This window comes from Prunus mume, linkage group LG1 (genome assembly GCF_029339155.1).
Source record: "Prunus mume cultivar Tortuosa linkage group LG1, ASM2933915v1, whole genome shotgun sequence".
In the NCBI taxonomy this organism is placed as follows: Eukaryota; Viridiplantae; Streptophyta; class Magnoliopsida; order Rosales; family Rosaceae; genus Prunus; species Prunus mume.
In genome coordinates this window covers 15,014,247-15,028,935 of record NC_142698.1, presented here as the reverse complement: position 1 = coordinate 15,028,935, position 14,689 = coordinate 15,014,247, and the positions used below count along the sequence as shown (strand labels likewise).

Below are 14,689 nucleotides of genomic sequence, written 5' to 3'. Positions count from 1 at the left end.
AAGTAGGAAAAGAAGGCATAGAGGCAGACTTGTGATGAGTCCAAACAAAATAGGCACATACTTATGAGTTAGGCCGGTATTAGACCCTATGAGTTACCCCGTGTTATTCTAAATATCACGTTACGAAAAAACGTAATTGACAATAATGTCATTTGTATTATTATACGGAATATGAGGATGTCAAAAATATTTTAGATAGAGGGAAAGAGATGAGAAGTACCCAACATTTTAGCCAAAAAAAACACCAAAAACATGATGTTGAGTGTCAAATCGTTGAAGTAAAATGAGTCGCAAAATACTTGGACGGTGTGGTATGAAAAGATAATTAAATGGTAAAATGTGAAGCATGAAATTCTCATGGGCAGCTTTTTATGAAATTCCCTTGTTCCTTCCTAGGGCTTCTTTTTCTTCCCAATGGGCTTATTATTGCAAATAGGCTATTGTTTAATGACACGTGTGACATTAGCCTTCAATGATATATGACATAAGCAAAAAGCCCACCGATCAAATTCCCATAGCAGGTCAAACCAAACCCTGAGAGCCACTAGCAAGCAATTGAGAGTGGAGAAATTCTTATATTCCAATTTGAACAGAAGCCCACTGACCAATTGGTCATATATTTATACCGACTCGTATGGCCATCTTCTTGTTAGGTGAAGACCAAGCCTTCAAATCTCTCCCTCGTCATCACCAGTTGTTAAAAGCTCCCAGTCCATGTTCAAGGTCAAGGCTTTGAGAGAGAAGAACAAACTATAAAATAATGGAGCTTTGAGAAACACTGAGAACAAAAATAGTCGTGTCGTCGTTCTTGAAGGAGGAAAGAAAATTGTTATCTCATTTTTAAATCCTAGATATTTTCCTTCGACCCTCTTCTTTTTGTTTGCTTACCTTCACATATTCTCTCTCTCTAAAAACCGGAGAGAGACTCAGAACTAAAACCCTGGTATTTTTGCTCCATCTGGGTCTCCAATGGCGGCGAGTTGGGTTCTCTCAGAATGTGGCTTAAAGCCTCTCCCTCAAAATTTTCGTAGACCCACAGCCGGATTTTCCTCTAACCACCCAGCAAAAGTTCGAGTTTTTCGGTCGAACAAGAGCGTGACAGATCTAAGATTGGCTTCAGCCAAAATTTCGAGTGCGTGCTTTAGAGGGAGAAGCTGGGGTCTGAAAGTGAGTGCTCCATTAAGAGTTGCTTCTATTGAAGACGAGAAAGAGAGAGTCAATGGTGTTAGTGGCTTTGGAGATGAAGAAGAGCTGGAATTTGATCCAGGTGCACCACCACCGTTTAAATTGGCTGACATTAAAGCAGCCATTCCGAAGCATTGTTGGGTTAAGGACCCGTGGAGGTCAATGAGCTATGTGGTAAGGGATGTGCTGGTGGTTTTTGGATTGGCTGCAGCGGCGGTTTATATAAACAAGTGGTTCGTTTGGCCTCTGTATTGGGCTGCTCAGGGGACAATGTTTTGGGCTCTCTTTGTTCTTGGACATGATTGGTAATCACTTCTCAGTTATTTTGTGTTCTTGGTGTGTGATTTAGTATCAGTTTGTGTTTTGTGGTATGAATTGTTCGTCTGGTGTTTGATTATGTAGTGGTCATGGAAGCTTTTCAAACAATCCCAAGCTAAACAGTGTGGTGGGGCATCTCTTGCATTCTTCAATTCTTGTACCCTATCATGGATGGTATGTTCCTGAAGATAGATTAATATAATATGATGCACTGTAAATATGAACAATGGTTTCTTGTGTTCTGATTCTTCCTATCTATTGGAAAAATTAGATAATATGCACTAAAATGATGGCTTGATTGAATGTTACAGGAGAATTAGCCACAGGACTCATCATCAAAACCATGGCCATGTTGAGAATGATGAATCATGGCACCCGGTTAGTCTTTTTTTCCTCTGTTGTATGGATTCTCTGTTCTACTTTTGCTTGGGGCATCCTGGGTTTCTCTATTTGTTAGAGGATGATAAATGTCTATGCTTGCAGTTATCTGAGAGAATTTACAAGAAATTGGATAGCATGACACGGATTTTGAGGTTCACCGTTCCTTTTCCCATGCTTGCATACCCTTTCTACCTTGTAAGTCTGTAGCGAATTGATTGATACCACATAATTTACGAAAATAGTAGCTGATTGTTATTGGTTTCCTATAGTGGAATAGAAGTCCAGGAAAGACTGGTTCTCACTTTCACCCAAACAGCGACTTGTTTGTCCCTAATGAGAGGAAAAATGTGATCACTTCCACTTTGTGTTGGACAGCAATGGCTGCTTTGCTTGTGGGGTTGTCCTTTGTAATGGGTCCTATTCAATTGCTTCAGCTCTATGGCATTCCCTACTGGGTAAATTCTACATCTTTAATCTTCTTATGATTCTACACAAGAATTGGGATAAGCTTTTCTGCAGCAATCAAGGAATTCCAAATTTGACTGCTTTCTTTTTAATTTTAGGTGTTTGTCATGTGGCTGGATTTGGTAACTTACTTGCATCACCATGGCCATGAAGACAAATTACCATGGTATAGAGGAAAGGTACGTGGCTTTTCGATTCATGATAGGCAACATGTTAAGATACCACAACAGAGAAAAGTCCTTGCATAGCTGTATCTTATCTTGTCTGGTTTAAGTTTGTGACAAAAGTTGGTGCAATATGTTAAAACTTTCTTCATCAAAACTTGGACAGGAGTGGAGTTATCTAAGGGGAGGGCTCACCACACTTGATCGCGACTACGGATTGATCAATAACATCCACCATGACATAGGCACCCATGTGGTTCATCATCTTTTTCCTCAAATACCCCACTACCATTTAGTTGAAGCAGTAAGTACCAAAATTTCATTTTAAGTAGAATTAGTACACTCATATGATTAAAAACAAGCCTGCTATTAAGTCCTAACACCTGCAATGTCTTAATGTTTTAATGTGTTTTTGTTCTTGAACTTGCAGACTGAAGCAGCTAAGCCAGTATTTGGGAAATATTACAGAGAGCCAAAGAAATCAGGGCCTCTACCGTTTCACCTGCTTGGGAGTTTTATTAGAAGCTTGAAGAAAGACCACTATGTCAGTGACAATGGGGATGTTGTGTACTACCAAACTGACCCTGATTTTGGTGGCTTTCCAAAATCAAAGTAAAAGCTTCAATTCTTTAGTTTAGATGACCACAAAGACAACCTTTCAGATCTCTTTGCATTGAGGGCATGCCACTGATTTGGGACTCTTGGGAAAGGAATGCCTCAAGAGAATGATGAAAAAAGGGTGGTGCCATTGTTGAAAAAAAAAATTACTGTATTTTATTCTTTATGGAGAGGAAAAAAAATCTCTTCAGCAAATCTACTATCATGCATTGTATAACCCCATTTTAAATTGAAGAAAAATAAGGGAAAAGAATAGGGAAAAAGTAGCCATCTTCCACTTTTGATTGAAATTAGTGGATTCAGTGGGACATTATGGATATTATTATTTTTAGTGATAATGGGCCACTTATTATCTTATGATTTCTTGAAATTTTGTTCATGATTACTTTTCATGGGTGCCTTTAGGACCACGTATTTTCTTATGATATCCGAGGACAATGGCTGAGTCGTTTTCTTTCACAATGTTTTGGTTGGGGGTCTTATATCGCTTGTCCATACCATAAAATTGCACAGATTAATCAACATCTTCCATTAAAAAAATACAAAGGATGCAGAAAGTCACTTTGGTCCTTATAGTTTGTAGGACTTTTCATTTTAGTTCATGTAGTTTTAATTCTGACAATTTGACTTATATAGTTTGATATCCTCATTTTTCGCAATTGAACGACACGTCCAAACTTTCGTCTAATTTCATGACAAAACAAGTATGTGTCCTTGATGTGGAAGGGAAGTTTATAAAGAATTTGACAGAATTTTTAACATGTTCTTGAATTTTGATTCCGAAACCCTAAACCTACATTGACTAAAATGGACCTCTTGCGCGATCATATGATTTTGGGTTTACCCATGTAGCCATATCAGTCTCACATCAGCTTCGCCCAAAGTTCCAATTCTAAGCCGATGTTGCCGCCACAACAGGCCCACGTTAAACTAAAGAACCCAACTGAGTCAATAAGCTCCAAAATCAAAAGAATCAGCAAAGTCGGTGGATTGGAATTTCTAAATCCGTACGAAGACCATAGGGGTGGTGGCTAAGAAATTAGAATGGAGGACCACCAAAAGGTCAAGAACTTCGGCATCTTCTCTAGTAGAAGAAAAGCAGAAGGGGGAAACCCCAAAATGGCAAAAACAAAGAAAAATCAGAGAACCCAGATGCGACCCACGCGTTTCTAACACTTCAACAAAAGTCTTTCAACTCCTCTAGTTTAATTCTTCATGCTTGCCAGTTGCTATCAATGGCACGTATTTAAACCGATAAATAAATTTAATGAATAAACTGCATGGCTGACAACACGTTGACAGGCCAATTTGGTGCCAAGAAAGATAAAATTACTTCATTTTATACGCGACAAATGTGCGCGTCAGTGTTTCCACCTTTTTGGTTCCATCTTTTCTAGTTTCTAATGTGAACTCAACGACCCAAGTCTTCCTTGATAAGCCAATAACAACATCACCATTAATTCAAATCACAAAACAAAGCCCTCTCTTCTTTGATAAACTTCTCTGCTCTGTCTCTTGATTTGGTGTGGGGGATTTTCAAATTACAACCATGAGTGGTAGCGGGAGAAGTTCAAGTTCAGTGAACCAGAGCTCTGGCTGCTTCAATGGCGTCTTGCGCAGGCTTCTGTGCTCTGGAAGCGTTCCCACTCACCCAACAGATCAAATTGCGGAACCTTATACAACCCAACTCACTCTGCTCCCAGGAAAACCAAACCCTGATCTCAAAATCCAATCTTCAGCTTCTTCTGTCACGCCTGGCATAGTGGCAAGGCTGATGGGTTTAGACTCTTTGCCAGAAACAAATTGGGTTTCGAAAGGAAGAGCCCCAGATTTGGTTAGCCGAAGTAGGTCAGTGAGTTTTGCTGATTACTTGATGGATTTTGATTTGGCTGATCAAGATCGTCAGCATCATCATCGCCGGGTTCGAACCTCAGTCTCTTTCCGGGAAGTCCCGGCGGCCCTGAATCATCAGAAAAGTCCTGATTTTCTTCTTGTGTACTTGGACAATGTGGATAAATCAAAGGAGATTGGGTCGAAGGTGAAGAAATCTGAGATGGGTTTTGGAGAGCTGAAGCAGGGGAAGAAGGAACAGAGAAGTAGGAACAAGGAGAACAGCAAAAGAGAGAGTGATGAGATTATTAAGCAGAAGAAGAAGGAGAAAATGGTAAACATAAAACAAAACAAGAAGATTTCTAAGTTGAAGGATGAGCCTAGAAGAGAATGTGGCGCACAATCTTCAAAATCAAAGGGTTTGGGGTACTCTGTTTCTCCCAATAAGAAGACCAGTTACAAGAATGGTGGTGCTGCGAATTTTAAGGAAAGTAGCGATCGTCATCAGCTGAAGAAGACAACCCAGAAGAAGAAAGTGGTGGAGGAACCAAGAATCAAGAAGACAAACCATCAACATGCATTTGCCAAGGAAAAAGAGGCTGCCGGTTTTCATGGCTTAGAGAACACAAGCCCTGTTTCTGTTCTCTGCATTGATGACATGTTGATCCAACATGAAGCTTGGATATCAGGTTTGTTCTGTTTTTTTAACTAATTTCCTTTAGCACATTGTGTGACCAAATTAATTCTAACTTCATTTGTTTGGGTTGATGTTTATAGGATATTCAATGCCTATGGATTTGAACTCCAACATGAAATCTTCACCAAAAGCTCCTTACATTGCCGACCCTGAAGTCAGAACAGCCAGAAGAAAAGATTTTGAGCCAATTAAAGACGAAGACACCAGAGATTACGCAGAGCTGCTGGCTTCCAAAATCCAAAGGTGGACAGAGGAGGATTTGAAAGAGTCAAATTGGGTAGCTAAGAATGTGTCTGGGTTCGAAGGTTATGAAGAAATCTGCCTGGGATTTGAAGGGCTGATCCTTGACATGCTATTGCAGCAGGCCATCGATGAGTTCGTGTAGATTTCTCATGAAAGCCTGTGGCCTTGCAGTGCTTGAAGAATGAAAGAAGAACTTGTTTTGAGATTCTGTATATACCCTTCAAAGTTTCTCTCTGTAACTTTGAAAACCTGACTCAGTTTAAAAACTTGAACTTTTCCATTTTGGTGTGAAAGGATCTCAAGACTTTTTAGATTATAATTGAGAGACTGTGCCTGCAACTAGCAGGAGCAGCAATGAAATCAATTGGAAAATGCGTATTGCTTACACCCATTCCCGTTACATGTAAGTGTTTTTTTTTTTTTTTAATCTCCTGCCCTCTTAAAAAAAAGGGCAGGTTTTTGTAGTTTTTTTGGCCATCAAAATCTAATCCAATGTAACTTCGATCCAATTTTAATTGTTTTCTGTCATTTATTCTTGTAGATTGATTTTGAATAAAACATAGTTTTGTTAAATTTGATGAACATCATCCCAAACAAGTTGGTAGGTGGAGAGTTAATTTCGACAACATGTCAACATCTGCACTAGTAAGTAAGCACATCAAACTATTATGAACAATCCTCTGTTGAAAATAACAACTTTAATTCTTTTGTGGAAATTTCAATGAATGACTTACGTTCCTACTTCATAGGGGCAACAAACAAGTCAACAATACTAGAGATGCCTTAGCCGTCTTCCATGTGAATAACTTATACATTTGCGGCCAATTAAATCATGAGACGAGAAAAGCCATCATCCCATCAAAATCATCACTCATTGTGAGGTGAAGGTGTTGGGTAAGGTCGGACCACATCATTGTTCTTACAATTAAGTGTGACACCTGCATTAGGGGTGGGATAAACGTGGAACCCTAATACAAAGGTTTCGCTTGTTTGTGAAAGCGATCCTACGGGTAGCAAGGTCGGACCACATCACACATACAATCGTTCTTACAAAAAAGTGTGACACCTACATTAGGGTTGGGATAAGCTTGGAACCCTATATGCAAGGGATTCGCTTATTTGTGAAAGTGGTCTTACGGGTGACAGGGTCTGACGATCTTACTAAGATTTTCTTTATTATGAGAATTGAGAGCTTAGTGAAATGGAAGATGTAGCCAGCTGGGAGCCACGTAAGCACTTCGGCAATTCCAATGACACATACAATTTTTCCATGTAGACATGACGAGCCTCTCTCCACAAGTGTTCGACGAAATTGACACCATGCAATGCACACCAAGTGCTCCATAGTAATGAGAATGAAAATTCCATAGTATGGATCTCAATGTTTATTCGTGTTACATCTCTATCTTATAGAACGGAGTGTTTCCAATTTCCAAGAATATCTATAACAGAGCCACGAATATAATAGGAAAGAAAATTAACCAAGAAAAAGAACATTCACTGAAATTCAACAAACCCTTCTCCAAATGCAGATGGGATTGGTAATTGAAATTCACTAAAAGGGTAAACTTCCATGATTTGATTATTTGGGATCGGATGCGATCAGTAAATGACATTCGAAATTTTAACAATTATTTGGTGTTGAAAGATGAGCTTTACAATTACTGTTACATGTTTGTATGCATATATTTGGCCCAATTAATTCTTGTCCTCCAACAAGTTGGGTTGATCCATCTTCAACCAGACCATAAACCCATGAAAAATCAGGCTGGTTGCTAAAACCCCACTGTGAGCTATGACCTGTGATTGAAGAACAGTTGAGTGTTCTAAGCAGTCCATTTTCATTGTGGAGATTGGTTGTCGTGAAATTTACTTTTTCCCCACTAAGTCCATCAAAGGTCACAAATTGATCATTTTCACCAGCGTTAGTACCACAAAACGACTGTGGAGAAGGACTTGGCCTGTTGAAACTAATTGCAGGCCTCTGCTGCTTCTGCTGAAGCTGAGATTGCTGCTGTTTATAATCATTACTTTGTTTTTGCCACGAAGTTTGCATCATGGAATGAGTGGGGTAAATGGTAACTGGGTTTTTTACCCCGATGCTGAGAGCAGCAGTAGAAATTGTTTACTTGGTCTAAGAGAACTCAGACAAGGCACAAATGGAGCAACAGTAGGAGCCCTTTTTTCCTCTTCCTTGTGAGCATAAGAGCAATCTTGTCTTTTGCAAGTGGTCCTGTACCAACAGTATCTGGTCCTGAACAGCATAGGATGAAACCTCTCCTCCAAAATCCCATGTGAATGGCCACAGGCATCAGCCTGTGGGCAAAACCCATTCTTGAACTCCAAGCAAGGGACACAACTGTACTTGTGCCTCAGCAAATCCCTTCTTCCCAATTCCCCATCATGCAGAAAAGGGCAGGGCTTTTTTGGGTAGTAGCAGATGCTTCTTTGGCAAGTTTTCACCTTATATACAATGTACATAAGGAATTGAGGTGTTCTGTTTAACCAACAATGGAAGTGGGTGAAAGAGAGGTCTGCATAATCATATCTGATATTGGCACAGCTTCCTCTTTCAGCTTTGCATTTTGTTCTGATTTTAATTATACAAATTCCCTTCAAGCAACAATGTATTTTTCCATCTAACAGCAGCAAGGCCAACAGATGAACCAGACACAGTTGGATGAAGTGCAGAAGTTCATCTTTTTCCAAGTTTCCCAGAGGTCAAAGACAGTGAGGCAATGCCTAAAACAAGCTAATTCTGAGTATTGCCAACTAATCAATCTGGTTTGGGTAGTGAAAGGAGAAGTTCAGAAGTTTTAGAAATCTACAATTTTCCTTGATCTGCATCCAATCAATCAATCTTTTGAATGGTGCTAATTCTTTTTATCAATTTTTATGATTTTTGTTTTGTTTTTAGAGTCTTGAAGCATACAATGGCCAGGCCATAAGGTTTCTATAAACTGAAGTGCTTTTGATATATTTATAGGTCTTGAGTGTCTCCTCGAAGTTTGAAAATTGTGAGAGAGAGAGAGAGAGAGAGAGAGAGAGAGAGAGAGAGAGCCTTTCAATCTCCCATTGATTTTACAATTGCCCAGAAGAAAAAACAGCCTTTCAATTCAGTAGTTACATCTATATATATCTTTCAATTCTTTAATATTTTCCCACTTATATTTCTTACCCCTAAGCCTATCTCACAAGATTACACAAGATATATTTATTATTGGTAGTTTCTTTTTCCTTCTCTGACTGAGTTCAAATACACAAATCACAATCTTGCAAGGAAGAGAGGTTATAGGCCAAGAAACCTTTGCTGTCACTTTTGGCCTTTAATTTTGACCTTAAAATCAGCATCCTTTTTAGATTGGAGTGTTTTATTTTCACAAACTCAAAGTTGGAATTACATATCCCTTCAAGTTCTAGAGGAGAACATTGCATATTAACAATTCTCATACCTACCTCGTTAATCAAAGTAACATGTACCAATCTTTCTATTGAGTTTCAAAGCAAATGAACAAATGGTACACTATTTAATTACATAGTAGTTGAGATTGTTCTGTTGAATAAGAATATGAGAGTTTCTCATGGTCCTTTAATTATTCAGCTCATAAAGTCAAAGAAATTGACGAATTTGAGTTCATTTGACAGACGCCAAGCCACAGTCTACACACGTGGCTGGATGTGTGATTATTTATACTAAACTGAGCCCATCAAGCGAAAGTCTTTGTTCCCTCCCTAGACCGAATGATATTGGCATCACCTATAAAATTAGTCAAGATTTGTAGAAATCCAATGGATGATAGAATAATAGTGTTTTCTTTTGAAGGGAAAAGATGATAGCAACCATTAGGGTCTTAAAGAGAGAGATTATATTATTCAAGCAGCAGAGGTTGTTCAACTGTATTTCTTTATATTCAGTCCAAATAGGAGCTGGTCAAACTTGGAAGTTGCAGACATTCCTTCGCATTGAAATGGGCAAAACACCCGTAAAGACCATATGGGTTCTGGCAAGTTGACGCAATAAGATCAAATTTGATTTTCTAATTGGTGAACTAAGAAAATTCTTATAATCTGCTCATTTTCAGTTCATCGTTCACATGTACGAATAAGATACTTATAAAAATATAAATGTGTATAACTTAAGAAGTTGTATGTGTGCAATGACGGAGCTAGATTGGTACATATAGGGGGCCATGACAACCTCAGGTCTGCATCAACTTCATCCCCGTATATGTGTAAATGTTCAAATTTAGAATGTTTTAAGTTAATGGCATTTCTTACGTTGTTCACACAAGTTTAACGCCTCATTGATTTTTTTTTTCTTTTTAATAAAAAAATAGTTGTTCACACAAGTTTAATGTTGCTATGAAATTGAGAAGAAACTCAGGCCTTTATCCTATCCATATTGAGACTGCAGAAATCTGCAAGCAAATTATGGTTGGCGGAAAATAGTTTGAGTGTGGACCACCAAATTATTTTGGGACAAAATGCAATTTATATGCGTCGGTGAGAAATGCCGAAACTTGATTTCAAAATGCCAGCTAGAGACAGAGGCGAAAACACGGTAACGTACGTTTTAAAAATAGCTGGACCTCAACAATGTCAATATGAAACTTGTAGACCAAGATTTATTTATTTAGCATTATTCCCTAAACCGTTCAAAAGTCTTCTGACTAACGCTTGCTGCTGCAGCTACCAGATATGAAGAAGAAGAAGAAGAAGAAGAAGAAGCCACAGCACAGCTTATCATGACACGTCGCTCATGGCTTTTTTATGTTAGCTGTAAAATTTAATTAGTTAAAAGAAATAGGGCATGATTTTCATGCGGTGTGTGTGTAAGACGTGAAACAAGCCCATCTGATATCTGCCGCATTCTAGACAGCATATATTTGTAGCTTCAAAATCATGAAGATTATGTATGTATTTTAATAAACCGATCAATCTGCAAAAATGCTAGAATGTCAAAAGAGGAGCGAAGTTTGAGACTCTGCAAACACGGCCACAGTCCTTGGAATCTTGGAAATCACGTGTCCTGAAGAAAAACTAGCTATATATATATATATGTAGTTTGCAAAGAGTAAATTTAACTTTCATCTCACATATCATCACAGTATATAGACAAGTATATACGTCATCACGATATTTAACTCGCACAATATCACATGAGAGAATATAATAATACACTTTCAAAATTGAAAATGGTGTTTGACATATCTCCGTTTTAGATCGTACGAAATTAGTCCCACACATGAGAAATTTCTAATCTAGTATACTGTGCAAGAGATCTTTTGGGTTATCAACAAATCAATACATATATACATAACATGTTAAACGGTCTAAAAATACAGTATTTTCACATCCGTCTATCATTTCAAACCCTTTTTCAGTTCTCCACTAAAGCAAAAAGCAGCTTAAAAAGGCTATGTTATGTCCCATTGCATATATATAGTGAAATCTTCGTAAATCATCCTCAGCAGCTTAGTTCAATGCCCCACCTGCAGGCATAAATGCTACTTCTAGATATATGACAACAACTGGGATGAAGGAAACAAAATATATATATATATATATATATCTCTCTCTCTCAACACAACTTCAAAATTCAAATGCAGAAAAAGTCAGATCTAGTTAATGTTATGGGAAAATCCATATGGCGTTTTAGCTTCTTCAGCCACTTGTGTACATGCATGTCATGATGTCACCACCTTAAGAACCGTATACCATGCATGTATTCAATCAACTTTTGCTAGCTAGAATACAAATGTCAATGAATTACCTGGATCAAATTTCAACTTGGCGTGCTTGGAGTCTCAAAGCCTGTATTTAGTGTTTCACAACTACTCATCTTCGATCTTCTTGCATGTGTTTACATCAAGACTTGTACATGGAAATTTAATAGAACAGTAACCTATTCTACTTAGCTGGCTAAACACGTGATTAGGCAATTTTAAGAGATTTTTCTTTCTAAATCAATGGAAATGAGAGGAGAGATTAATGGAGAGATGTAGCCCTTTTTTCTTCACTAAACTAGCAATAAATTAATTAAAAGCCTCTCAGTGGGCAAAACAAGAAAGGAAATGGATCAACATAATGTATAACATCCATTGAACGCCAAACCCATTTCCAAAGAACCAAGACTGTTTCTAGCTAATTGAGAACTAACAAACCTCTCAAGCCACCTTCATTGCTTGCTACATGTCTTCTCTTCTAAGCTTGTTTAGCAAAGCGGTGATAAGAGCATCCCTCTTCTCAGCCCTAGCCTCCTCTCTCATCCTCCTTTGCTCTTCTCTCTCTCTCCACCTCCTCTCCATCATTATCCTCTCGTTCTCTAGAGCTTCCATAGTCTGCCTCCACTCCATCTCCTTCAACCGCCTCTCGTTCTCCCTCGCTTGAAACTCCTCCCTCCATTGCATCTCCATTTGCATCTGTTGCTTCATGAATTCCTCCAATATCTCCCTCACATTATTTCCGCTTCCACTCCCACTTGTACTGCCGATGCCAATATTGCTCATCTTCACCTTCTTCTTCTTTTTCCTCACCGTGCTTGCCTTATTCTCTGCCTCGCTGTCCTCATTATCTTCCTCCTCATCCGAAGAAAGCGCTTTCTTCTTCGACCCGCTTGCAGCCCCGCTCTCTTCTGCCCACAGCATTCTCTGCATCCTCGCTGCGAAAATCGCTTGCAGCTCATTGTAAAATGGGAATTGCTGCCTCATAGCCTCCGGCTCCATCGTCTCACATCCCTAAATACATCAACAGAAAGCGAAACATAAAGACACACACATATACATGTCAAACAGATAATAATGAAGGCAGCAAAAAAAACTTTTGAAGATTTTGGGTTTGATGAATTAAGGAAAAGCAAAAGCAAACCCCTGAAAGGCAATCAGTATGTCGTATAAAAGGTGTGTTGATTAGATGGGAGATTAATTAATCAATAATTAAACTTAGGACTTATTTGGGTTTATACTTTACATAACATTTGTGTACCTTGTAACGGGTAACGAGGTTTTTCCACTTGCACTTGCACTGTTCGGCGCTGCGATGGTGGCCCTTTTCCTTCATCTTCGTGGCAATCACTTCCCACAAAAGCTTGTTTCTCTTCGTCTCCATGAAAGTCTGGTCGAGCTCGGCTCTGATCACCAGCAACTCTTTCGTCTCTTGAATGCTCCATTGAGGAAACCTATCGCTCGCGTCCACGTTGACGCTGATAGTACTAGGAAGCGGCTGCTGTAGCTGCTGCTGCTGAAGCTGCTGTTGTTGTTGTTGTTGTTGTTGAAGATGAAGCTGATGAGTTTGATGCTGAAGTGGTTGATGAGGTTGCTGTTGTTGTTGGTGATGATGACGATGATGTCCCTCCATGACCAAAACCTCAATCTTAAAAAGGGGTGTTTTCGTGAAGATTAAGTTTGGGTTTCGAAAAGATTTAATATGAAAGAAGAAAAGAAGAGAGAGAGAAGGAGGATAAAGCTTAGATTCTATGAAGGGGGTGGTGTGAATGGCAGGTGTGAATCCTTAAGGAAGAAAAAAAGGGACAGATTTTGATGATCTCTTTCTTCCTCCTCTCTTTCTTTAACTGCTTATGTGTCGATATAAAAAACCAGCAGTTTAATAATTATTCGTTCAGATTTGATGAGAAGTTCCAGAAAATGAAAAACAAAGAGAGAAAGGATAGAAAGAAAGAAATAAAGAAGGGAAAAGAAAAGGTTTTGTCTCCTGTTTAGCTTCTCATCAGTCTCATCTGTCTACGCGGAAACTCATTTCCCTTTCTCTCTCTTCTCTCCCTCTGTCTCTTTCTTTTTTATTTTATTTTTTATTTTATTTTGTTTTTGTGTACATACATGATCCCATTTGTTCCCACTGCGTTTGCGTGTCGTCATGCTTACGAGAAAAGTCTATGAGCTGCCCTGCTCAGACGTTATTCTCTGCACCCGGTTTTTTAAATCTTCTGCTCCAAGGCTTTTTATTTAATTGTTTCTTTTAAGTTTAACAAAAAAATACAAAATTTATGTTTTGTAGGTTTTTTTTTTACTAAATTTTTTTTTTCAATTTCTAGTCCTTGCGTTTTGAAGCGTGTGAAAGGGACAACAAAGGCTTCCAGACTCTACGTAGGGCGCAGGCGATAAGTCCTCGATTTGCAAGCCTTTTTTTTTTGCATGAACTTTTAAGCTGTAATTTGTAAAAGCTTTATATACATACAAAGATAATGAAAAATGAAAGGAGTTTGTAGCTTAAGTAATTTTGCGCTATTATCATTGTACCTGATGTTTTTTGTTTGAGTTCCTCTTTATCCCCAATATCGCTCCTATAAAAAAAAAAATAAAAAAACATGTATTTTTTTTATAAAAAAATCTAAATATAAAAAATTATATTTAATTTTAAATTGAGTGACTACTTGAGTTAACTTGAATTATCCCATAATTTTGCCCCACTTGGTTTCTTCCGAGAAGATTTTAACAAGGCCATTGTTACTCTATATTGTTTCGTGATTTTTTAATACAATATATTTTTTGTAAAAATAAAATAAATTGAGTGACTACTTGAGTTATCTTTCGGTACATAACATCGAACATTTTCGAGTGTGAATATTGACATTTTACAATTTTTATTTGATTAGTGTCACAAATACTCTCGAATCCAATTATAATTGTTTGAAGGGGGCACGTTTTTACCAGTTTTTGAAGATATTTCTGCACTCCCGGGAGCCCTCTCTTTATGTGAATTTTATCATAAAATAGGAAAAAGACTTCGTCTAGAAATTTCAAACTATATATAATAATTTTAACATCAGAAG

The 14,689-nt window shown here is 38.2% G+C and overlaps 3 protein-coding genes across 3 annotated transcripts; 2 read left to right on the top strand and 1 right to left on the bottom strand.

Moving 5' to 3' along the window:
- Positions 1-479: 479 nt before the first annotated feature.
- Positions 480-3,501, top strand: LOC103341784 (omega-3 fatty acid desaturase, chloroplastic-like). The gene is made up of 8 exons (XM_008245339.2): positions 480-1,490; positions 1,588-1,677; positions 1,815-1,881; positions 1,987-2,079; positions 2,154-2,339; positions 2,448-2,528; positions 2,680-2,817; positions 2,944-3,501. Exons 1-8 carry the CDS (start codon positions 970-972, stop codon positions 3,127-3,129), a joined length of 1,362 nt encoding a protein of 453 aa, XP_008243561.2. The 5' UTR covers positions 480-969; the 3' UTR covers positions 3,130-3,501.
- Positions 3,502-4,543: 1,042 nt separating this feature from the next.
- ACI1 (ALC-interacting protein 1) lies at positions 4,544-6,474 on the top strand. Its single transcript, XM_008245350.2, has 2 exons — positions 4,544-5,650; positions 5,739-6,474. Exons 1-2 carry the CDS (start codon positions 4,681-4,683, stop codon positions 6,041-6,043), a joined length of 1,275 nt encoding a protein of 424 aa, XP_008243572.2. The 5' UTR covers positions 4,544-4,680; the 3' UTR covers positions 6,044-6,474.
- Positions 6,475-11,061: 4,587 nt separating this feature from the next.
- On the bottom strand, positions 11,062-13,629 carry LOC103341804 (Homeodomain-like superfamily protein). Its single transcript, XM_008245361.3, has 2 exons — positions 12,886-13,629; positions 11,062-12,638 (listed from the first exon to the last, which is right to left on the bottom strand). The coding sequence occupies exons 1-2, from the start codon at positions 13,255-13,257 to the stop codon at positions 12,090-12,092; spliced, it is 921 nt and encodes a 306-aa protein (XP_008243583.1). The 5' UTR covers positions 13,258-13,629; the 3' UTR covers positions 11,062-12,089.
- Between the last annotated feature and the right edge of the window lie 1,060 nt (positions 13,630-14,689).

Excerpts from the sequence above, each read along its gene's own strand:
- LOC103341784 (XM_008245339.2), top strand. The coding sequence starts at position 970 with ATGGCGGCGAGTTGGGTTCTCTCAGAATGTGGCTTAAAGCCTCTCCCT. Across the intron at positions 1,491-1,587 it reads TTTGTTCTTGGACATGATTG|TGGTCATGGAAGCTTTTCAA; the intron begins GTAATCACTTCT and ends TTGATTATGTAG. Across the intron at positions 2,529-2,679 it reads TACCATGGTATAGAGGAAAG|GAGTGGAGTTATCTAAGGGG; the intron begins GTACGTGGCTTT and ends AAACTTGGACAG.
- ACI1 (XM_008245350.2), top strand. The coding sequence starts at position 4,681 with ATGAGTGGTAGCGGGAGAAGTTCAAGTTCAGTGAACCAGAGCTCTGGC. Across the intron at positions 5,651-5,738 it reads ACATGAAGCTTGGATATCAG|GATATTCAATGCCTATGGAT; the intron begins GTTTGTTCTGTT and ends TGATGTTTATAG.
- LOC103341804 (XM_008245361.3), bottom strand. The coding sequence starts at position 13,257 with ATGGAGGGACATCATCGTCATCATCACCAACAACAACAGCAACCTCAT. Across the intron at positions 12,639-12,885 it reads ACCTCGTTACCCGTTACAAG|GGATGTGAGACGATGGAGCC; the intron begins GTACACAAATGT and ends TGATGTATTTAG.